Source organism: Engraulis encrasicolus, chromosome 7, assembly GCF_034702125.1.
Source record: "Engraulis encrasicolus isolate BLACKSEA-1 chromosome 7, IST_EnEncr_1.0, whole genome shotgun sequence".
Classification (NCBI taxonomy): domain Eukaryota; kingdom Metazoa; phylum Chordata; class Actinopteri; order Clupeiformes; family Engraulidae; genus Engraulis; species Engraulis encrasicolus.
In genome coordinates this window covers 9,273,614-9,296,575 of record NC_085863.1, presented here as the reverse complement: position 1 = coordinate 9,296,575, position 22,962 = coordinate 9,273,614, and the positions used below count along the sequence as shown (strand labels likewise).

General features: G+C 43.4%; 1 protein-coding gene across 2 annotated transcripts in view; it reads right to left on the bottom strand.

Moving 5' to 3' along the window:
- Positions 1-10,058: 10,058 nt before the first annotated feature.
- Positions 10,059-22,962, bottom strand: part of slc7a1a (solute carrier family 7 member 1a) — a 24,178-nt gene continuing 11,274 nt past the window's right edge. The window contains exons 6-13 of one of the 2 annotated variants that reach the window (XR_010035453.1): positions 22,716-22,938; positions 17,401-17,537; positions 15,752-15,854; positions 14,996-15,201; positions 13,534-13,685; positions 11,716-11,824; positions 10,515-11,144; positions 10,059-10,471 (exon numbers count right to left, since the gene is read on the bottom strand). Coding sequence is in view for 1 of the 2 variants with exons in the window: in XM_063202799.1 (XP_063058869.1) it covers positions 10,936-11,144; positions 11,716-11,824; positions 13,534-13,685; positions 14,996-15,201; positions 15,752-15,854; positions 17,401-17,537; positions 22,716-22,938 (1,139 nt within the window). In the remaining variant the exon portion in view is untranslated. Of the gene's footprint in view, positions 11,145-11,715; positions 11,825-13,533; positions 13,686-14,995; positions 15,202-15,751; positions 15,855-17,400; positions 17,538-22,715; positions 22,939-22,962 lie in introns of both variants that reach the window. The other variant, XM_063202799.1, reaches the window with a different exon arrangement.

The window sequence follows — 22,962 nt, the reverse complement described above, 5'->3', positions numbered from 1 at the left end:
CTTTTCGATACTTAAGAATGCCCCACAATACGATGCGATTCGATTAAATCGCCGGCCGATACTTCGATGCATCGATACATTTCGATTTTATTTACACCCCTACAAAGCATGGAAAAGGTGGTGGTAATGTGGTCTTTGGCTAATGACGTCGTAGAAAATCACAAAAAAGACTTAAAAGACTTCAAAAACAAAAATGCTTCAATGTAAATGCTAGTTCATATTTGAACTCTTAACAAATAAAAAACACCGGCAACATGTTTAGGCCACCTACAGTGCTGAGCCTTCATCGCAAAAGTGAACGAACAGCGTTGCACACAAAACTGTGAAACACAATAATCAACTGATTGACTCCAGGTAGAGTAGGCAGAGTCAAGACAGGCAACGCTACCAAGCAGAGAGACACAAATCAACAACAGCCATAAAAAGTTCCTTCAGGTAACTTAGATGGAATCTAAAAGGTCTTTTAGAGGAAGTGACAAAGACACAAAGACAACACGACAAGAAAAGCACTAGGAAGTAGGGCTGCACGATTATGGGAAAAAATCATGATCACAATTATTTTGGTCAAAATCGTAATCACGATTATTAATCACGATTATTGATCTTTTGCAGATTGTTTTTGAAAACTATAACAAGATGAAATATAACCAAGAATTAATTATATACGGGATGAGCTAAATAAAATGAATTGCAATATTTATGTAAAGGCAATAGCATGAAACTTAGGTGGACAGATTTCTGTCCAGAAACACCAGCCTGTCAGTATGTTCTGGCTTCAAGAACGCTCTCAAAGGTAGGTCACTATTGCCACGATTAAATCACGATTGAAATCACGACAACGATTTCGCCATTTTATCACGATTTTCGATTATTTTCGATTAATTGTGCAGCGGCCCTACTGGGAAGAATTACATTTCATATGATCCTATGTCCATTCAACACTTATGCCTCTTTTCCACTGCAGGCTTTCTTGGAGGCCTACAGCTTGACACAGCGTGACTCGGCCACCTCTTTTTGCTTTTCGAATAGGCACGACACAGCTCAATCGTAAAGCAAAAAGTGGCAGCCGAGTCGAGTTGTGTTGAGCTGTAGGCCTAGAAAACCGGCAGTGGAAAAGAGGCAATAGACAACTGTGTCTATGCATCTCCGCCTGTGCTTCTGGCTCAGCTTCCTCTTGCACATTTCACATGTAGACAGTGTGTAGACAGTGGACTGGCGATGTCAGACCCACGCACACTCCCACAGACGCTTGGGTACAGCCAAGAGACAGAAGAGGAGGTGGAGAGTCTGTCCTCAGGCTAGCTAGCCAGACGTTCACAGAAGCATTGACTGTAAAAATCAAATACTTCAGCTGCTACACATTATCTCACACTGAACTGTTGCTTTATTCATTGCTGTTTTGTTCTGCTGTTCTCTTATTGCTGTCTCCTACCTAATCTGATGTTTCTCCAGTCCTACTGACACTGATACAGACACAACTGCACAGAAATAGACAATTGAGCATTGAAACCATTTCACTGCACATTTCACAATGTCCTGACGAAATCATAAAAATTCTTCACATAAAACAATAGAATTCTTGAATGTTAAACTTTGAGCCTGTATGAATTCCATCTTTCAGGGAGGACCAAAAACAACTCCCCACTGTAGGGAGAGAGAGCAGGGTTGTGCCATTAATCGAATTTTGATCAATCGCCCTCCATGCTCACATATCCTCAAGCTGAAACGATTTATTTGACTTTTCATTTGATTGGTCGAAAAATAATTCTGCCATCGAATGCAACAAAAACGAATATTAAGCATATGGATGCTTTCAATCGAAAACTTGAATCGGCCGAGACCAGGGACATACAATGTTTCCTTCTCAACTGCAACTGCTCTTAAAGGGACAGTTTGGTCAATTTCAGCATGCAGTTGTAATGCTCACACTACCCTGGACTTGTCAGTGCCTGAGATTTTTTTTTCTTCTTCTTCAGCCGTTTCCGAGATCCTGGTCATTGTAATGGGGGCAGCTCTTTGTTTACATTTCAAAAAAACATTTTTATTTATTCCCAAAAGCATCCAAAAGGTTATAAAACATCAGCAGACAACTAGCAAACAGCAGTACCTTTTGGGAAAATATTTGGAGTTGGCCTATGTTTCATTTTTAAAAAATGTAAACAAACGCTGCCCCCATTAGAATTGCTCATATCTCGGAAAGGGCTGAGCCGAAAAATGTGGCATCACCAGGTACTGACAAGTCAAGGGTAGCGTGAGCAATACAACTGCATGTTGAAATTGACCAAACTGTCCCTTTAAATACACACTTTCTCAAAGGCACGCATGAGCAATACATTGCTGTTCTGGCCTTTTCAGACCACACACACAGAGGAAATGTGAAGGAATCTGTAATAAATGTTTGATTCATAAACATATTGAATCTTAGCTGTACTATGTTATTGAATATCATATTTTCTGTTACGATAAATTATCAACAACAAAACGTTTTTGAGAGAGAGTGAGAGTGAGAGTGAGAGAGTGAGAGAGAGAGAAAGTGTGTGTGAGAGTGAGAGAGAGAGAGAGAGAGAGAGAGGGGGGGGAGAGGACAGGAGAGGAGAGGCACAAAGAGGCAGAGGAGAGGAGAGGAGAGGAAGAGAGAGAGAATGTGTGACTAAAAAATAACTTGAATAATTGCAATCATTTTGTATCCATAATGGAGCCGCCCAGGGGGCAGCATGTATAAGCAGTGCTGTAGTGTGAAGTGGCAGTAAGTGCGAGGGGGCTGACATGGCTGGCACCTCAGTAGCAGCAAGAGCAGACATATAGATCTTGAGTGCAGACGAGACGCTCTAAGCTGTCTGAGGGGGGTCGTATACGGGCTATATACAGTCCCCTCTCGAGGCACTGGCGGCCATTAACGGCTGTAATGGCGTGGAGGCAGCAGAGGGGCTTAATGTGGCCCTACATCACTGGAGAGGTCAACAGGAGGGGACACAGGAGGGAGCTCTCTTTTCTTACTCCTCTCTCTCTCTTTCTCTCTCTCTCTCCATTGCTATCTGTCTACCTTGTTCTTTGTCTCTCTTACTCTGTCTTTTGTTTCCATCTCTTTTTTTTTTTCTCTCTCTCTCTCTCTCTCTCTCTCACACACACACACACACAGGAGTAATTGCAGTGAGACATACTGTATTCACTATGCCTGGCTTCTGAATTCTCCCACCCACAACTATATTATACACAGAGAGACACACACACATGCATGTGTGCACACACACACACACACACACACACACACACACACACACACACACACACACACACACACACACACACACACACACACACACACAGACACACGCACGCGCACACACACACACGGAGCCAAAGGTGTCCACTGAGATGGATCAACAGCAGCGGTATAATACTACAGCAGGCCGGTCCAAATCGTGTACCAAAGAGCAGACTACTGTGTGGCCCATGGGTAGAGACCAATAGTGGTACCAACCACAAGAGACACTGCTCACTGCTAACCAACTAGGGTGGCCTCCTTTTCAGTGCCTTGTCCGGCATAAAGCACAGCATTAAGCCGGACAAAAATGCATTAAAATGCATGAAATTGCATCTAAAAACGCTAATGTTCTTGGGGGGGAACCCCCAAACCCCTCGTCCTAAAATATGTCCTCCTTTTTCCTGTCACGGACATGGTTACCCTATGACCAACACAGTAAACTAAGAAGGATTTTGTGCTTCAATGACAACTTAGGATACAATCCTCAATAACAACGTCAATATAACACTGGTAAATCACACAATTTCAACCAGGGTATGCATCAGGTGTCTAAAATATTCATGTTAAGGTTATAACCACTAACACCATATCAGAGAAAGCCTATATCATACCAAAACATTAACTACCGTGAGGATGTGTAGGTATAAGTGGTATCCCACAATTGCCTCAGCACAAATTTACAGCTAGCCAAGGATTTATTAAGCCAAGCATTTAATTTTATGTGTCAAGATGCATCATTTGTTGTGTTGCCCCTGGTAACAGGTGGAGACAGACAGCAGATAAAAGCTATCGCAGCCCAGGAAAATGTTCTTTGGATCTGCGTTCGTTCCTTTGAGTGGATGAAAGGCACTTGATGACATACAGGAAGAGCCGAATTCATGTCTCTCTCTCCGTCTGAAGTTTCACCATTTTTATTTATTTATTTTTATTTATTTATTTTTCAACAAAGAAGCAAGGGGTGAGAGAAACACCTTTGAATGGAGTTAAAATTCTGCCTCCTTAGTCTCTGAGCAATTTGTTTCACTCATCTGTTGACAAATTCAATTCAGCCTTCACGCTGTTGCATACATGAAAAAATAAACTACAAAAAAGCCATACAAGTGACTTTTCATTTGTTCTTTTTAAAAAGGAAGCAATGCTGTTTCTCATCTCTCTGATGTGTAATGTGAAGAGATGATGACACAGTGAAAGGGATGGCAGTCTCAGGTATGATAGCCTGTATGAAGTACAAGAGTCCAAGGAAACAAGGTGCATGATTAAATGAAAACCATAATCAAACAAACTAATTCTGCACACTCGAAGTCTGTGCCATGATTTACTGATGTTGAAAGCATTTGGTTGTTAGACCTTCATCACGACTGAAAGTTTGCAGAATCAGTAAAGACAGGCCTATCCTTGCACAGACTTCAAGTGTGAGAATTTGTGTCTATTTACTCACAGGACACGATCAGTATGATACCCCTCCCAACGACCAGCTCCACTCAATTCCATTGGCAGAGGAGTGCAGGACAAAAGCGTGCGCTCTGCTCTGTCTTCACACCGCTTCATAATGGGCACATTTGGGGACGAAGGTACCTACAGTCTCTGATTGGATTGTATATCTAAGAAGTCTGTATTTTTAAGGAGGCAAATGAAGTATTGAGTCTCTGATAATAAATAGGTTGTTGCGATAGTTAACCTGTATCTCTTGGAGTGGTGTTGGAGAACATGAGAGATGCGTATGCCGAGCCAAAGCCTAATGTGCGCGCTCAAAACACTCCAATTATCAAGCAGGTGGAGAGAACGTAAAGTGATCAGACTTGAAATGGCTTTCATTACAAGCATGTCTTAATTACATTAGCGTCGTAATAACAAGACCTCATTGGAAGACTGCACAACTATGTGCTGCTGCCATTGCAAGAGCCTGTGCATGCTGGACAGAAATTGTAGTAAAAACCAAGCGCGAACTATGCATGGGTCTAGCCCCCAAGCTTTACAGAGAGAATGAATGCTGTAGGCTACATGGCTGAATAGCATATGCTGTGCAGCAATTCTCATCTTTTTGACGTTATAATATTTTGTCTGATTAGCATAACCAACCTCAGTGTTAGGGAAGAGAAATGAATAGGCTACCGACCAAGAGTTATCAATAAGGTGATGCGGGAGGTGTTGATTGGAATCACTGGATATGGCCGAATGTTAGGGTAAACACAACCGGTTGGTGAATTTACTGTTCCAGAAATGAAGCATTTCTCTCTGAATATTCAGGCGGTTGTTTCTGTCATGACTGCACAAACACCCCAAAGCCAACAATGGCTGCGGCAGCGACTCTAGTCCACCTGCGCCGCATGTGATGCTTAACCTGCAGTTACCTGGCATTGTTAAAGGTAGCTTAAGTGTGCCTAAAATAATCCCACGCACTGCATCGGATCTACAAATAGGCTATTGCCAGTTCTACAAACCCAACAGCAAAAACGAATGCTTGTTTAGTGCATTTCTTGTAAAAAAAAAAAAACACACACACACACACACAATGCCACTTAGTGTTCTTTGCGTTGTAATGAATTCTATCTAATTAATTTAAAGACCATAACGCCACGTTATCGGCTTACCTTACATTCATAAAATGTGCCCCATCCAGATGTCAATGTCCAATCGGTCCTCTCTTCTGCAGCCCAGGAATCCGACCAACGCAACGCGGCAGCTCCTTCTCAGCACCGCACAGTCAGACCGCTGTGTGTGGATATCAATAACACAGACGCGCACGTTTTCCGTGCATGGTGTGGTTTCATAGCATCCTCCTCTTGCCCGCGCCCTGTCTCTCTCACGGTTCCACGCGCCCCGTAGAGGGCATTACCCCATCCTACATGCTGTCGACTTGCAAATGGACCGGTAGGCGGACTGAGAAGCCAAGGGAAATTAGTTTCAAACTGCGCTGTTCATTTAGTCTAAAATAGAATGCTGGCGATGTTCACCTTACACAGAGGTTAGGCTATGACAGACAATTAACGGAGAAAAAGTGTGAAATAGTGAGAAATAGTGTAGGATACAACTGTACTGTTTCAAGAGACACCAGTAATATAGATATCATATTGCATATGTTTTTAATAGTCAACCCCACTCTGTTTACATTTTTAACAGTAACAGACATAGGCCTATATGTTTATCTGAAAGAAATCCCTATGAAAGCTGCATGTAGGTCTATTACACATTTTCTGAAATACTAGATTTCCTGCCATGGAAATCATCTGTGTCGATGTCTACAACACAAAGGAGGCAAACACACAAATACAGTATATCAGAATATGACATATGACACATGTACACACACACACACACACACACACACACACACACACACACACACACACACACACACACACACACACACAGTGGTATAGCCCACACTATAATACTCAAAGATGTGTGTAATTTCAAAGTTCAAGTGAGATGCTGTTGCCTGACTGGTGCCAGTTCGGCTCACAAGGCTGCACAGTCCCAGAGGGTGTCATTATAGGCATTTTGCTGTCCTCATCACTGACGATCCGCTTGCTACAATTGACTATTTTGGGACAGCTCATAGGAAAACAATGGATGAAAATATAAAAATAGCATGGCAATACAAATCTCATATACGTGGAAAATCAGAAATATGCACGCACGCACGCACGCACGCANGCACGCACACACACACACACGCACGCACGCACGCACGCACACACACACACACACACACACACACTCATTACACATCACACATCATTATTTGGCTATTTGTCACACATCCTCTGTGCCTTTGTTTAACTATGGTGCTTGAAAACACCAACCCATGTAACAATTTATGCTGTGCTTACTACGTACTGCTTTTACCCTCCACATTCAAGAGAATAGCCACAAAAACACATACATGTATATTGACAACCAAGTGGGGGCCAGATAAACAGAGTGTAGAGTTTGGAATGCTGCTTCTATGCATCATCAAAACAGATTACAAACAGATATAAGCTGAATTCTAATACACTTGGAGTTAAGGCCACACAGAGTCCAAAGACACAAGTTAAATTATTCACTTTTCTTTTTTTCTTAAAATAAAATAGCATACAATAAGCAGGTATAGACAGTAGACATTGAAAGATATACATAAACAACAAACTGACTTTTTTTTAACTAGTATACCGGTAGCTATATCTTCACATACACATCAATATTTCACTTTTTACAAAAGCACAATTTGCCATTTACAAACAACAATCAATTTCTTATATACAGAAAAAGTCTGATAAGTGTCCTAAAAACAGACTGGTACCTAATACTAAAGAGCTTAGTGTGTTGACGACCCTAAATGCCGACGGCACTGCCATGCATGTCAGGGTACGGAGAAAGCATGGGGCCTACAATAATCAGGAAGAATGAGGACGGTTTAGATGTCTGTAACATCCAATCACTCCAGTATTTTCGAGCCACAATTTAAACCGTGGAAGGGGATACTATGGGGAACCATTTTATTTTAATGTTATGCAGTTTCACATGACACGAAATGTGTTTTGTAAAGCAATCTTAGAAAATGACTTTGCAATGCAATTAAGTTGTACTTCCAGGGGACCTATGAATGTGGGGTCTGTTATAAAGGTGCCTTCAATATCGGCCTAAAGTGCAGGAGGAAATCCTGGTTTGTGGTCATAGTATGGCCCTTGGAGGACTTCATCAAATTTGAAGTGGCCCTTCAAATGAAAAAGGTTCCTCACCCCTGCTTTAAAAGAATCTTGATCCAATACTTTGTGCGATGTTGCACTGGCAAACAAGACGACCCCTAGTGGCAGAAAATATTCTTGCCTGGCAGGCTGGTCAAGCATCACACTATCTGAGATATTGTAAGGGACAAAAAAAATCAGTCCTCAAAATGTTCCAACTGCATGACATCACGTTGGGGACTGGAGACCCAAGATTCTAGAGCCTCTCTGCTGAGGTCGAGTCCCTGATATGACATCATCACTACATTCTGTTTGAAAACAATAAACGTTAATACATGGACTCTAACACTATTTCAGATAATTTTTCAATAGTATACATATCTTGAGCGCTTTACATACCTATTAGTCATTAGTGGCAGTTAACAACCACCTTTAACGGTGCAACATTCAGAGCTCAGGGCTCCATCCGAATAGGCACTGTCTCCTTACATGTAGCTATCACTCTGCGTCCTAACCAGTAGTTTCTGTGTAGAAAGCTAGCCAAATAGTAAGCACAATTTGGATTTACTACAATACCGTCATTTACATAACCTCGGGCGCCCCTGATCCTGATGGCGCTAACAACCAAGTGCAGTTGTCGACCTCCCGTGGACTTCTGGGATAGTAAAGTAACCATTGTTTGCCTACTGCAAATATGACCGGATATAGAAAGTCATCCAGGTACTGTTTGGGAGCGTTCCAATATGCGACCTTGCGTCCTCCACTTGTGCTTGTGGCCTCGAACCAGGAAGTAATATGTTATGATGACATCCCTGACAACAGCATTATATTTCAATATCTCGCAAAAGGTCAATTGTATAGTCATTTTCTCCTTTGCAAAGTGGATGGTGAATGAAGAATAGTCCCACAAAAATTGTTTTGGCTAGGTTGACAGCGGGGAAACTTATTTGTTTTCTCCACAGAGGAGGGGCCAGTAGGCGGGGCGAGGCCACAAGCACAAGTGGAGGACGCAAGGTTGCATATTGGAACGCACACTTTGCCTCCTGGTTGAAAACCTACTAGGGTATTCGGAGGTGCTACATAGTCGCTTCCGTAATGTTTGACTACTGCATAGGATGGCAGTAGGGACTTGGTGTACCTGGCATACTTGGTGTCTGCTATCATGGATCCACCAAACCGTCTTATTTATTGCCTATACAGTATCAACAACCGATTAACATTCAACATTTAACTCACTACAATACTTGTGCACCTCAAGTGCAACATATGTCAATATCAGAAAGAGTAAATTGCATAAACCTCTTAACCTACAAGGCACTTAGGGCAGCGTTAAGGTCTAGAGGCTCTAGGGTTAACTAGTTTACAAATAAACACAGTATCCAGCACTGTGAAGAAAAATGTCCACTGACAATAGCTACAACCCGTCTGAATAAACAACGACGACAACAACAACAACACACACACACACACACACACACACACACACACACACACACACACACACACACACACACACACACACATGCGCGCGCACACACACAGCCACACAAACACACAAACACACACACACACACACACACACACACACACACACACACACACACACACACACACACACACAAAACCGCCCAGGACGGGTGCGTGTGCAAGTACTGTAACACTTCCAGCCTATTCAAACCTCAACAACACAAGAAAAGATAATCCAACAGCATGTAGCACACAGTATGTTGAAACTCAACACTAACATACAACAGACAAAGTGCAGTGACTATTCAAACATTGGAACGAAGAGAATTGTGCGTTCCAGTCAAAATGTTGTGGGAAGAATAACAAGAATTTGTAAGAAAACAACAAGAGATTTAGTCACTAACAACACAAGCAAAGCATGTCTAATCTGTACTCAATGTTGCCTAAATGTGTAGTAACTGCCTTTTAGCTTTGTAGGTATCCGTATCGTCAGGACGCGATTTGTTTTAATGAAAAAAATAGAAAAGGGGTGTTTTTGTAAGATGTTAGCCCTTTGAGCCCTGTGTATCAGAAAGCTGAAGAGCCCAAGACGAGATAAACTGAATCTGTGCAACAGACTAGCATGATGTCCTGCTAAAAAAACAACAACAACACCTGTTAGGTTATCTGGTAACATACAGGGAAAGGCTATTCTAAGCAAGCGAGTTTCTTTTTGTTGCATCATCAAGTGAGCTGTAAAAAAGCAATGTTGATCAAATATTGCAGCTTGTGGATCGATATCTGAGAGGGTCCTCAATAAGTAATGAAGACACGCCTCGCAAAGAACGAAATGAAGAGCTTGTTTCCAAAACTTAACATATCCATTTTCAAAATTATTTAAAAAATGGCATGTGTTTATTTAATTGTGCTTCTCACTTCATACCACTAAATGTTTTTTTATATAGCACTTTGGAAGCAAACTCTTCAAATGTTTCAAGATAATATCAATAGTAGAAAAACCTCATGCAACTGCTGTCCAGGGCCGCTGACAGCTTTGGCTGGGCCCGTGACAAAGAACCTAAATCTGGACCTCCCATTTCCCTGGGCCCGTGACAAAGAACCTAAATCTGGACCTCCCATTTCCCTGGGCCCGTGACAACTGACCCCACACCTCCAAAAATGCAAAGAACTCTAACCCTGAGCTTACAGCACACAGTTTAGGTCCAGACAAAACATTCAACAGCTTTCAAACACTGCAAGGACTGCTCCACCTCCTCCACCTCCTCTACCTCCTCCTAATGGCTGGAGGCAGTACACCTGCCTGTCTGTGATATGGTTTCTCTTGGGATAACTTGTGCTCTCGTTTTAGCAAAAAAGTGTTTTTTTGTTTAAAAACAAAAGAAAGAAGTCATTTGGGCATGTAATACTCCTCCTTGACATCGCGTAGTGTCAAATGTACATTCCGTTTTTTGCTGTTGGTGGTTTTTTTTTTGGTAAATATAAAATGTACAACGAGCAAACAGGCGGTGGGTGATTGTTGTGGGTGTTTGTTGTTTATGACTCGAGCAGGTCGCCCTCGTCGTCGACTCTGCTGCTGAGGCCGTTGGTGAGGAGGAAGGCCTCCTTTTCCGGGGAGGCGCGGGCGTCCCCGTTGATTTCCGTCATGGGCTTGTACTCTCTCAGCTCCTCCTCAGGCCGCTCCCGCCGGCTCACGCCCGCTTCCGCACTGTGCCGGATGCCGTAACCAAAGTAGATCACAAACCCTACAGCAAGAAATGCAGTGGTAATGAACAGAGGTGTCAACTGTCAAAGTGAAAAAAAAAGAAACACAGTTTCCTTCCAACACAGGTAACTTATCTGAGTAACCAGTAGACCAGTGTACTTGTCTTACGATCAGCTGACTCTGAATTTGTTGGATCAACTTTGTCTTTATTAGGGTTTTTAAGTAACAACACAGTCTATCTATCTCATTACTGTAGGTACAGGTACAATTGAGTAAATAGTGCTATGTAATATCACGTGCTAGTGTTGTAATTACTACACCATGCATTTACTTTTAATATTGACACCTCTGATAATGAATGACTACAAGAGAGGACACAGTTCCCAGCAAATTACTGTTCATTCAACTCTTTGAATATTGAGTTTAATGTAACACTGTTTCAGAGCATATTGTGACTTGACAGTGTTAATTCAACATTCAAAGAGGTGAGTTTCACAATAAAAGTTGGATTAGACCGTACATATTCTCAGAAAGGAGTTGAATTAACACTGGATTGTGTCTCCACACACAAGGGGCTGGAGTTAGTAAAGTAGTAAAGTAGAAGTACTGACCAATAGCCATCCAAACGGCGAAGCGCACCCAGGTGCCCCTGTCCAGCTGCATCATCAGGTAGACGTTCACAAACATGCTGACGACCGGCAGGAAGGGCAGGAAGGGTACCTGGACAACAGCAGAGAAAAGCAGACAGGTTTGCAATTGTAATACACTGTAAAGAAATATTATGTGTTGGCTCAACTTAACTCATTTTAAGTCATGATATTGTTGCTTTCACTGAGTTGAGTTGAGTCAACTTGATAATGTGTGTACACGTGCTAGTGGCAATGCGTATTTGAAAACAATTTTTTTTAAAAATTGATTGAGTTTTTCCATAATATTTAGCATATTTTACTCTCCTGACTATAAATATTATGTGTTGTTTCAACTTAAGTCACTTTAAGTCATGATGTTGTTGCTTTCACTGAGTTGAGTCAACTTGATAATGTGTGTACGCGTACTAGTGGCAATGCGTATTTGAAATCAATTGAAAACATTTTTGATTGAGTTTTTCCAAAAGATTTCGCATATTTTACACTTATGACTATAAATATTATGTGTTGGCTCAACTTAACTCATTTTAAGTCATGATGTTGTTGATTTCACTGAGTTGAGTCAACTTGATAAAGTGTGCATGTGTGCTAGTGGCAATGCGTATTTGAAATGAATTGAAAACATTTTTGATTGAGCTTTTCCGAAAGACTTGGCAGAATTTACGCTTAAATATTTTTTGTGTGTCTTTTTCGACTTTTTTTGACAGGACAGTGTGAGAGTTGGACAGGAAGTGTTGGACAGGAGCTTGGTCCTGCTCTGAGTACATGCTTGACTTGGGCTGATAAAAACTAAAACTCTAATTATGGAATTAAAGGCCAACTTCCGATAAAACTCAGTTTTACTCACTCCTTTCGAAGATCGGACGGTCACCCCAAGTTAAACTCACTTGCAAGGCTCTCATAGCGGTGCGTCAACTCTCCTGGCTGTGTTTCCCGGTGTTTCCCAATTTACATCAATAATGCAGAGAAACGAGCGAATCACGAAAGCCTGTCTGTGTTTCGTCACGTCGAAAGAAGGCGTTGCCCACAAAGGTTTATATCGACCCATTTATCTAAAAACATGTCGAGTAATTTTTTTCTGCTTGTTTTCAAAACAAGCAACGTCTGGTGGTCCGAAACATAGCTTAGCTTAGCTATCAGCTGGTTGCTACTCTCAGGTACACACACAGCACAAAGCCTCATACATAAAGCCTGCTCACTCCGGTTGCTCCGTGCCTACAGCTCGCCTAGGGGTCGCTGTCGAAAGAGCACAGCCCTGAATGGAGCCTGCACGCCTCCGTTGGCGCCCCTATAGTGCAGTACCATCCGGGGAAGTGGCGACTCTGTTTCCCATTACATTCTCTCCCAAGGCTGGAGGACTGAGCCAATCAGAGACGCGTTTCTTTGAGAGCAGGAGGAGTGAGCCAATCAGAGACGCATTTCCACGAGAAACACGGAACACTCTCTCGTTTCTCCACAAGCCACCTTGCCAGCTTGCAAAAACGTCTTGAAACAAAGCAACCAGAACGTTTTTTAAAACAGGACCAACGCGTAACACATTCAATAACAATTGGGAACACGGCAATATTAATTAAATTACGTTGAGAGGCGATCTTTAATGTTTTCAATCTTTTCAATCATTTCAAAGTTTTTAATCATTTTCTAAAAGATTTTGTGTCCTTCATATGCATGAATGTATGTAGTATTTACGTAAAACATTTGGTCACAAAACTGAAACTTTAATGGGAATAAGTTTCCACAAAATGTTTGAGTTCGTGGAACATGTTGGGGTTTACAGTGTACCTTGAAGGAGAGCTTGGTCCTGCTCTGGGGCTGCCTCCAGATGATGAAGACCAGCAGCATGCAGACCATGAAGATGATGGTCATCATGGCCACCACCTCCCACAGAGCAGTAGTCTGCACCGACAGGATGCTGAACACCAGGATCAACAGGCCTGCAATGGGGAACAGGGAGGACCACGGGAGGAGGAGGGAGGGGGTGACGGGGCAAAGAGGGTCAGGCCGGGGACATGCTTGCTGTGTGCCTTATATTCGCATGTACAGTCAATCCGGAAAGTATTCACAGCGCTTCACTTTTTTCACATTTTATTATCTTACAGCCTTATTCCAAATGCTACAAATGAATCTCTGTTGTCAAAATCCTATACGGCTTCTCCATCAACGTCACGGTAGAGTCAAACAAGGGTGGGGAAAACACACCTAGATGATACCTCCAGTATCGTGCAAACTTCAAAGAGCTCTGACTGTCCTGAAGATGTTACGTACTGTATGTGCACTTGGTCACACACGGTTACAGTCAATCGGGAAAGTATTTTCATTTCGAAATAAAAAAATGAATGTAGTTGCTGCCAAAGGTGGTTCTACAAAGTATTAAGCAAAGGCTGTGAATACTTTTGTAAAAATGATTTCTTTGTTTTTTATTTGTATACATTTTCAAAACTGTCAAGACAACTTGTTTTTCACATGGTCATTATGGAATAATTTGTGTAGGATTTTGACAGCAGAGATTCATTTGTAGCATTTGGAGTAAGGCTGTAAGATAATAAAATGTGAAAAAAGTGAAGCGCTGTGAATACTTTCCGGATTGACTGTAACCGTGTGTGACCAAGTGCACATACAGTATGTAACATCTTCAGGACAATCAGAGCTCTTTGAAGTTTGCACGATCATTTTTACAAAAGTATTCACAGCCTTTGCTTAATACTTTGTAGAACTGGAGGTATCATCTAGGGGTGTTTTCCCCACCCTTGTTTGACTCTACCGTGACGTTGATGATGGAGAAGCCGCATATGTGTATGTTGTACATAAGAGGGGAAAAAGGAATGGGCCGGTTGTGTAGTGTCAAAACACTTTTATAGTCCATGTATGAATAACTTTGTAGGTCTTCTGTAACTCCTTTTCATATGGGCAACACTCAGAAGTGTCAAAAGTAAAAGTACATTCGTGGTGCAAATACAACACAAGCACATGACATTACATAGCTGTTACACCAGTTATTCCATTGTACCTAATGAGGTAGACTGAGTTGTTCCTGGAAAACCCTGAAAACCTACGAAGAACCCAGCACAATTTTCACATCACAACCCAACCAACACAGAATCAGCTGACAAGACAAGTAGACAGGTCTCCTCATTACTTAGATAAGTTACCTGTGTTGGACGGAAACTGTGTTCCTTTTTTTTTTAACTTGTACTTTTACTTTTGACACTTACGGCAACACTGAGCTTTTTGTTTTGTCTCTCACCGAGGATGCTGGCGCAGATATTGACGGAGAAGCCGGACAGGTGACTGGGCTCAGCGATCTCTGGGAAGAGCAGGGTCTTGAGGCTGAAGTGCTCCTCCACCCCAGGCAGCACGCCCATGCTGGGGGCACCAAGGGACTCGGTCAGCTCCCCGTCCTCCTGGGTGCTGGCCATCTGGTACTCCATGCTGGGCTGTGCCGGCTGGTACCTAAGGGGTTTTGGCAAAGGACGGCGCGCTCAACTTCGTGGAAAAAACGAAAGTCTTTGGGTGCGCAATAAAATGTATCAACTTAAGGAAGAATAATCTGCACGCACAAACTGCGTCTCATTATTTATTTATATTACTTATATTACCACCATGTCCAAAAAGCAAACGCGTTTCGGCTATCAAGCCTTCATCAGTGCGTGGACCACGTGGACCACGCACTGATGAAGGCTTGATAGCCGAAACGCGTTTGCTTTTTGGACATGGTGGTAATATAAATAAATAATGAGACGCAGTTTGTGAGTGTGGTACCTAAGGGGAACATCACACATTAGCCTCTTCATCACCCGCCAACATGGACCGTAGATGCTAATCTTACTAGCCAAACTGAAACAGACACTCACTTTTGGGTCAAAGTGGCTGGTAAGTTGGTCCTTTCTACCAGTCAAACTGAAATTTCACCAGCATTTGGCCGGTTGGCTGGTGCTCATTTCATGCACGATTACACAGACCCATTTTAGGACACATGCTAACCCCCCAGGCAGGGCCTCACCTGAGCACCAAAACACAGGCAGCCACCAGGGTGTAGGCCAGCAGTGTGCCAATGGACATGAGGTCCACCAGATCCTTCAGGTCAAACAGGAAGGCCATCACCGCTGCAGGACACAAGAAGCACACCACACGTCACAACAAGCACACCACACGTTACAACAAGCACACCACACGTTACAACAAGCACACCACACGTTACAACAAGCACACCACACGTTACAACAAGCACACCAACAAGCACACCACACGTTACAACAAGCACACCACACATTACAACAAGCACACCACACGTTACAACAAGCACACCACACATTACAACAAGCACACCACACATTACAACAAGCACACCACACGTTACAACAAGCACACCACACATTACAACAAGCACACCAACAAGCACACCACACGTTACAACAAGCACACCAACAAGCACACCACACGTTACAACAAGCACACCACACGTTACAACAAGCACACCACACGTTACAACAAGCACACCACACGTTACAACAAGCACACCACACGTTACAACAAGCACACCACACGTTACAACAAGCACACCACACGTTACAACAAGCACACCACACGTTACAACAAGCACACCACACATTACAACAAGCACACCAACAAGCACACCACACGTTACAACAAGCACACCAACAAGCACACCACACGTTACAACAAGCACACCACACGTTACAACAAGCACACCACACGTTACAACAAGCACACCACACGTTACAACAAGCACACCAACAAGCACACCACACGTTACAACAAGCACACCAACAAGCACACCAACAAGCACACCACACGTTACAACAAGCACACCAACAAGCACACCACACGTTACAACAAGCACACCACACGTTACAACAAGCACACCACACGTTACAACAAGCACACCACACGTTACAACAAGCACACCACACGTTACAACAAGCACACCACACGTTACAACAAGCACACCACACGTTACAACAAGCACACCAACAAGCACACCACACGTTACAACAAGCACACCAACAAGCACACCACACGTTACAACAAGCACACCAACAAGCACACCACACGTTACAACAAGCACACCAACAAGCACACCAACACGTTACAACAAGCACACCACACGTTACAACAAGCACACCACACGTTACAACAAGCACAGGCTGTCACTTAGACCAGTGGTCTAAGGGGTGCGCCAGAGATTGCAGGCGGTCCACAGAATTTTGTTTGCCTCGAGGTTGAGACCAAAATTCTACTTGCGAACATTATAATTAGGCCAAATCAAAACTAAATTAAAACATGTTTCGGTCCCCATGTAAAATCATTATGGTATTGATTAATGTCTCGAGCAAGAATCATTGTAATTACTGTAATCACTTTAGTGCGTATACACACGTAGAAGTCTGTTTTTTTTTGGGGGGGGGCAGAAGAAAAAAGGTTAAGAACCACTGACTTAGACTATGTACAAGTGTAACGGATGCTGTAGCATATATATACGTATATTTCTATATTCCTACAATGCCAACTAGCAGAGTTTGGCGTACAACGTTAGTAAGCCTCCTCCCGAAGCCTCATACAGTATCAGTAGCGCTGAGTTATCGTTCTGGACCTTTGGCACCCGCTGGCTCGGTTGGGATCGGTGCTTACCGGACATACCACCGGCCGCCATGGTGGACATGATGGGCGTCTTTCTCTCACTCACACGCGACAGGAACTTGAAGAGGAGGCCGTCGCGCGCCATGGCAAAGATAATACGGGGAAGGGGGAACATGGAGCCCAGCAGACTAGGCAACCATAGCAAGAGAAGAAGAAGGAGAGAAAGAGAGAGAGAGAGAGAGAGAGAGAGACAGATAGAAGATAGATAGATAGATAGAGAGAGAGAGAGAGAGACAGGGACAGAGACAGAGAGAGAGAGAGAGAAAGAGAGAGAGAGAGAGAGAGAGACAGAGACAGAGAGAGAGAGAGATAGAGAGAGAGAGAGAGAGAGAGAGAGAGAGAGAGAGAGAGAGAGAGAGAGAGAGAGAGAGAGAGAGAGAGAGAGAGAGAGAGAGGGGAGAAAAAAGTAACAGGAGACAGGAATGGAAAAGGAGAGGGATGGATTAACACCAAAGCCAAATATAGGACAACAAAACAAACACACTGACATACATCAAAAAGGAAAACAAAACAATTAGCAGTAGATCAGAAGGGGGCGTGTACAGTAAAGAAAACCACAGCTAAGTCTCTACACCAGGTATAAATGTGGAGGAAAAGATCATGTAAACGCAATGGACAGATATTTCACATGCGCACACACACATACAGACACATGCAAGACGCATTCCACTATGGCAATGACAGAGTAAAGAGCAGAAAAGGGGTCATGTTTGGTGTTATTAGTAGTGTTGTCTATGTCTGTCAGTCAGTCTGTCCAATGACTGTATATTAGAATGGACACAAACGAATAATTACATTCCAGATTAAAAGCATTTACTATTGTCCATTTGCAACCAAAACATGGGTTTCCTGGTTGGAATTGTCAATCTCAAACAGGCACTCAATGTCTGCATGCGCAGATTCCAGCGTTCTGGTTGCAAAATCAACAGCTGAAAATAATTATAATCCGGTGAACAAATCATTGAGTCATTCCCTGTGTCTCAGATGGTGCACTTGTGTCAATGCACTGACCGTTAGTGCATAGTGCTCAGAGTGCACTGGGGTCTTTAGTGCATAGTGTTGTGGAAAAGTTTAAGCACTGTGCCCTCACTGGAAGTAACGGGTGAGTATAGCATTAGCTCACCAAAAATATCGGTTGGCTACTGTTTACATTGCACACCGTGTCGTGCTTGTATTTACATTTCCTTCATCCCAGCTGGAAGGTATTTCGCATACAATACTTGGCTGGGCATGAAAAGGTTGGTGTCCCACAACATTACTTACAGAATTAGGAAACTGTCGCCCAAACTCCTCTACTGAACTCAACGGCATGTTTCTTCCGTTTCATTATCAATATGGCAACCGTTTAGTGTGTGCATTGTCCATCGTTCAAGCACTGCGTTTTTTGCCAATGATAGGGCATCATCTGGGCACTTTCAGTGCACTGAATGAACCAACGTTTCAGCGAGAGCAGAGCGCCCTACGCACTGAGACAGAGTGTCTGAAGTGCTCAAGTGCTCAAGTCTGAGACACAGGGGTTCAGTTGCTGTTTCCACGTAGCTGGATATTTTTATATGTGGATATTTTTTTCTCCAAGTTGCATTGGTTTTGCATTCGTTGAGGCCTTCTGTTTCCACGTAGTAGATATTTATAATCCAGGTTTTAAAAAAGCAGGAGAAAAAAATATCCTATTTAGGGGGCTGCATTTGTTATAATGGAGGATTTATTTTTATCCACATGTTGCGTTTACACCTAAACAGGGGAAAAAAATACCCTGCTAAAAAAATATCCTGCTACGTGGAAACAGCACCTCAGCCAGTCCGTCCGTCAGCCAGCCTCACCTGCCACTGAGCCCGGGGTGAAGGTAGCAAGCAGGGGGGGGGTTGGTTGGTGTGTGTGTTGGGGGGTGAACACCAGCCAGGTATGTGAAGAGCAGAGCAGGACGTCCTTATCCTCAGCCATGACCCAGGTCACCCGCCCGGCCCCAGGCCATCGGAAACATGGCACCCAGCAGGCTGGCACCGCACCCGGGAACAAGGACACATGCACATACACATGCACATGCACATACACACACACTCACAGGGACACACACGCACGCACACACACACACACACACACACACACACACACACACACACACACACACACACACACACACACACACACACACACACACACACACACACACGCATGTACACACAAGGGCAAGCAGACAGACATACCCATGCACATGTGCTTGTGCACACAAGGTCAAACACAAGCACATGCACACGTGTAGTGTACACACAAAGGCAAAAATGTACACACAGGCCCACATACACACACACACACACAGACACACACACACACACAGACACACACGAGTGAGAAATGGGGCATGCCATGCAGGTCAGTGAACCCTAGCAGCGACCACACAAACAAATATCCCCCCCCCCATACACACACACATACACACACATACATGTGTGTGTACACTGTCCTATTCCGTGCTCTGAGTTCAAGCCCTGTGTTGAATAGCTCGCTGGTCAACACACTGCTACTGAAATTAGCATCCGTCATCCCACATTCACTTGGCAGTCAGACTACACATTTCAAGTCCATGTCTGAGGAAAACAGGCAAAGTTTGTTCTACACATACAACAAAAACACAGAGCCATCGACTTTTCTTACTCTACAAATTGAATTATTGACTCTACAGAATATACTTACGAACATTAACATTCAAACAACAAACAACAACAAACAAATATGGAGAGCTCTTTTTTTAAATGTTACAAAATCATTTCAATTCCATTTAAATTCCATTTTCCATTTGCCAAGTCTTTTTTTATCACCAGGGCAATTGGATTTGGGTTAATGTTATATGATTTTCCTTACCAAATTCAAACAATGATTGTACGGATATTAACAACGGAGAAGCCCAATAAATGTCATGTCATGATTTCACTAGTTTGCCCTTTGAGTACTTGGTGTACAGTAAAGCATGCTTGGCATGGTAGCTGGCCTCTGCCCCGGTATGCTTTGAATGGAGACCATACGGGATGACATCTGCTGGCACCCCCCAGTGTGTATCAAGCGATGGTGGAGTGCTACTACTGATGAACTGAGGGAATATGGGGAGGAGGAGGTGGGACAATATGAGCCTTTGCGCAAACGAGCAGGAGAAATTCAATTTCTTAGAAGGAAGGAGAAGGGGAGAAGGTAAGACGGCTGTCAATTACTCTTCGGGAATCAACTGTCAATTACTCCAGAAAAATAAAACTTGTCATTTCCTTCATTTGTTTGCTTTTGTCTTCCTTTTGTAGGTTGACTTGGCATTTAAAAGCTAGCATGCTAAATGCACTGTTATGTAATGTGAAGACAGCTATAAAAGCTGTATATTTCCTGAATGTGGCACAGATCACCATCAGTATGGCCAGTCGAAAGGGTGGCACTACTAAAAGGTCGACATACACACGCGTGAGTCGGCCACACAAACGCATGCACACACACGCGCATATGCACACGCGCACACACACGCGCATATACACACACACATATGAAAACTAATTGCTGATGCTCCTCTGATTCGTGGATAGAGGTGGTACCAGTGTTAATTTCGTCAACCATGACTATGACTAAAATATTTCGTCAATGCCCTTTTTTGATTTTCGTCATTTAGACTAAGACTAAGACTAAATTGGGAAGGCAATGACTAAAATATGACTAAGACTAAAATTGATTTTCGTCATTGTGACTAAGACTAAGACGAAATTTTAAAAAGCTGACGAAATTAACACTGGTGTTCAATAAAATTTAGAAAAAGAGAACCAGTGTGTGAAGAAGGTTTATTCTGTACAGTCAATGATGTATGTTAAAAAGAGAAGCCGTGTGCGGAGAGGGTTATTCTGTACAGTCAATGATATATGTTCAAAAGAGAAGCAGTGTGTGGAGAAGTTCTATTATGTACAGTGTTGACTAAAATGACTAAAATGACTAAAAATTGACTAAGACTAAAATTGATTTTCGTCATTTAGACTAAGACTAAGACTAAATTGGGAAGGCAATGACTAAAATAAATTGATTTTCATCATTGTGACTAAGACTAAGACTAAATGTAAAAAAGCTGACAAAATTAACACTGGGTGGTGCGATGGTGGATATGCACGACACGGCTGACAGCGGCCATAAAACAGCCCAGGTTAGGTGGCCAAACCTGTCCCATGTGTTTGAGTGCTGATGTGAGATAGACTCAGTGTTACGTAAGGAGCGCTATGATTTATTACACTCCCCCTTCCCCGCCCCCACTCCCACCCTCTCTCTCTCCCCCTCTCTCCCCTGGGCCGCATGTTAGGCTGCTTTTAGTAGGAGGCTCATGTTTAACCCCCCAGTTAAATATACACACATGCACTGACATGCACTTACTTACCCCTAACCTAACCCAACACCTGCACACCTGCACAGCACAGCACACACCCCCGGCAACACCCACGCTTTATTGCTCTCTCTCTCTCTCTGACCCGGCACTCCCGTACACCCCACATAGAAAGACACATGCTCGCACACACACGCACACGCACACGCACATATATTTAATCCAAACTTACTGTGACTTTTAAAAAGGCATTCTTTCTGTCTTGATCTTTGTGTGTGTGTGTGTATGTGTGTGTGTGTGTGTGTGTGTGTGTGTGTGTGTGTGTGTGTGTGTGTGTGCGCGTGTGTGCGCATGTGCGTGGGGACCCCACTAAGCCAGGAAATGGGTAATTTATGAGGCTCAATTTATTGGCCTCACTAGTTTAACAGGGTGTTGTTGGTCAGCATGTTGTTACTATTAAAACTGAACATGCCAAAACTTTTCTTTACTGACAGGTTATGGTTAGGGATTGTTTTGGCGTAGTGGGCAAAGTTTAACCTCATTTAGTTATGACAGAGATAGCCTGATGGCTAAAGAAAATGCTTCCGCAACCATCTTGAAAGTGTCGGCCTCCAGAAGTGTGTGTTTGTGTGTGTGTGTGTGTGTGTGTCAGGGATGGAAATAAGCACCCGTCCACCTGCCAATGAAGGGTAAATTTCAGTGGTGACTGGTACATTTTTCAACCCACCATTCACTTTGATTAGTAAAAACAGTGAGATCTACCTGCCACCTTGACTGGTGGGGAAAAAAACTTATGTTCCACCCCTGGTGTGTGTGTGTGTGTGTGTGGTGTGTGTGTGTGTGATTGGTGCTGATGCCTCTAGCCAAGCTGTGCCGTAGTGTGTGTGTGTGTGTGTGTGTGTGTGTGTGTGTGTGTGTGCGTGTGCACGCGTGTGTGCGTGTGCATGTGCATATGTGTGTGTCTTCTCACCTGGTGGACAGGGCACATAGCGAGCCCACTGCCACGGCGTAGGTGGCTCCCTGCCATCCCACGTACTCGAAGGCCACGGGCAGGGGGCTGTTCTTGTCCAGCAGGTAATAGGGCATCATCATGGTGAGCGCCGCGGACACGCCGAAGTACGCCACGAAGCAGATCAGCAGAGACGACACGATGCCGATGGGGATGGCACGCTGGGGATTCTTCACCTCCTCCCCTGAGAGACGGAGGGATGGAGGGA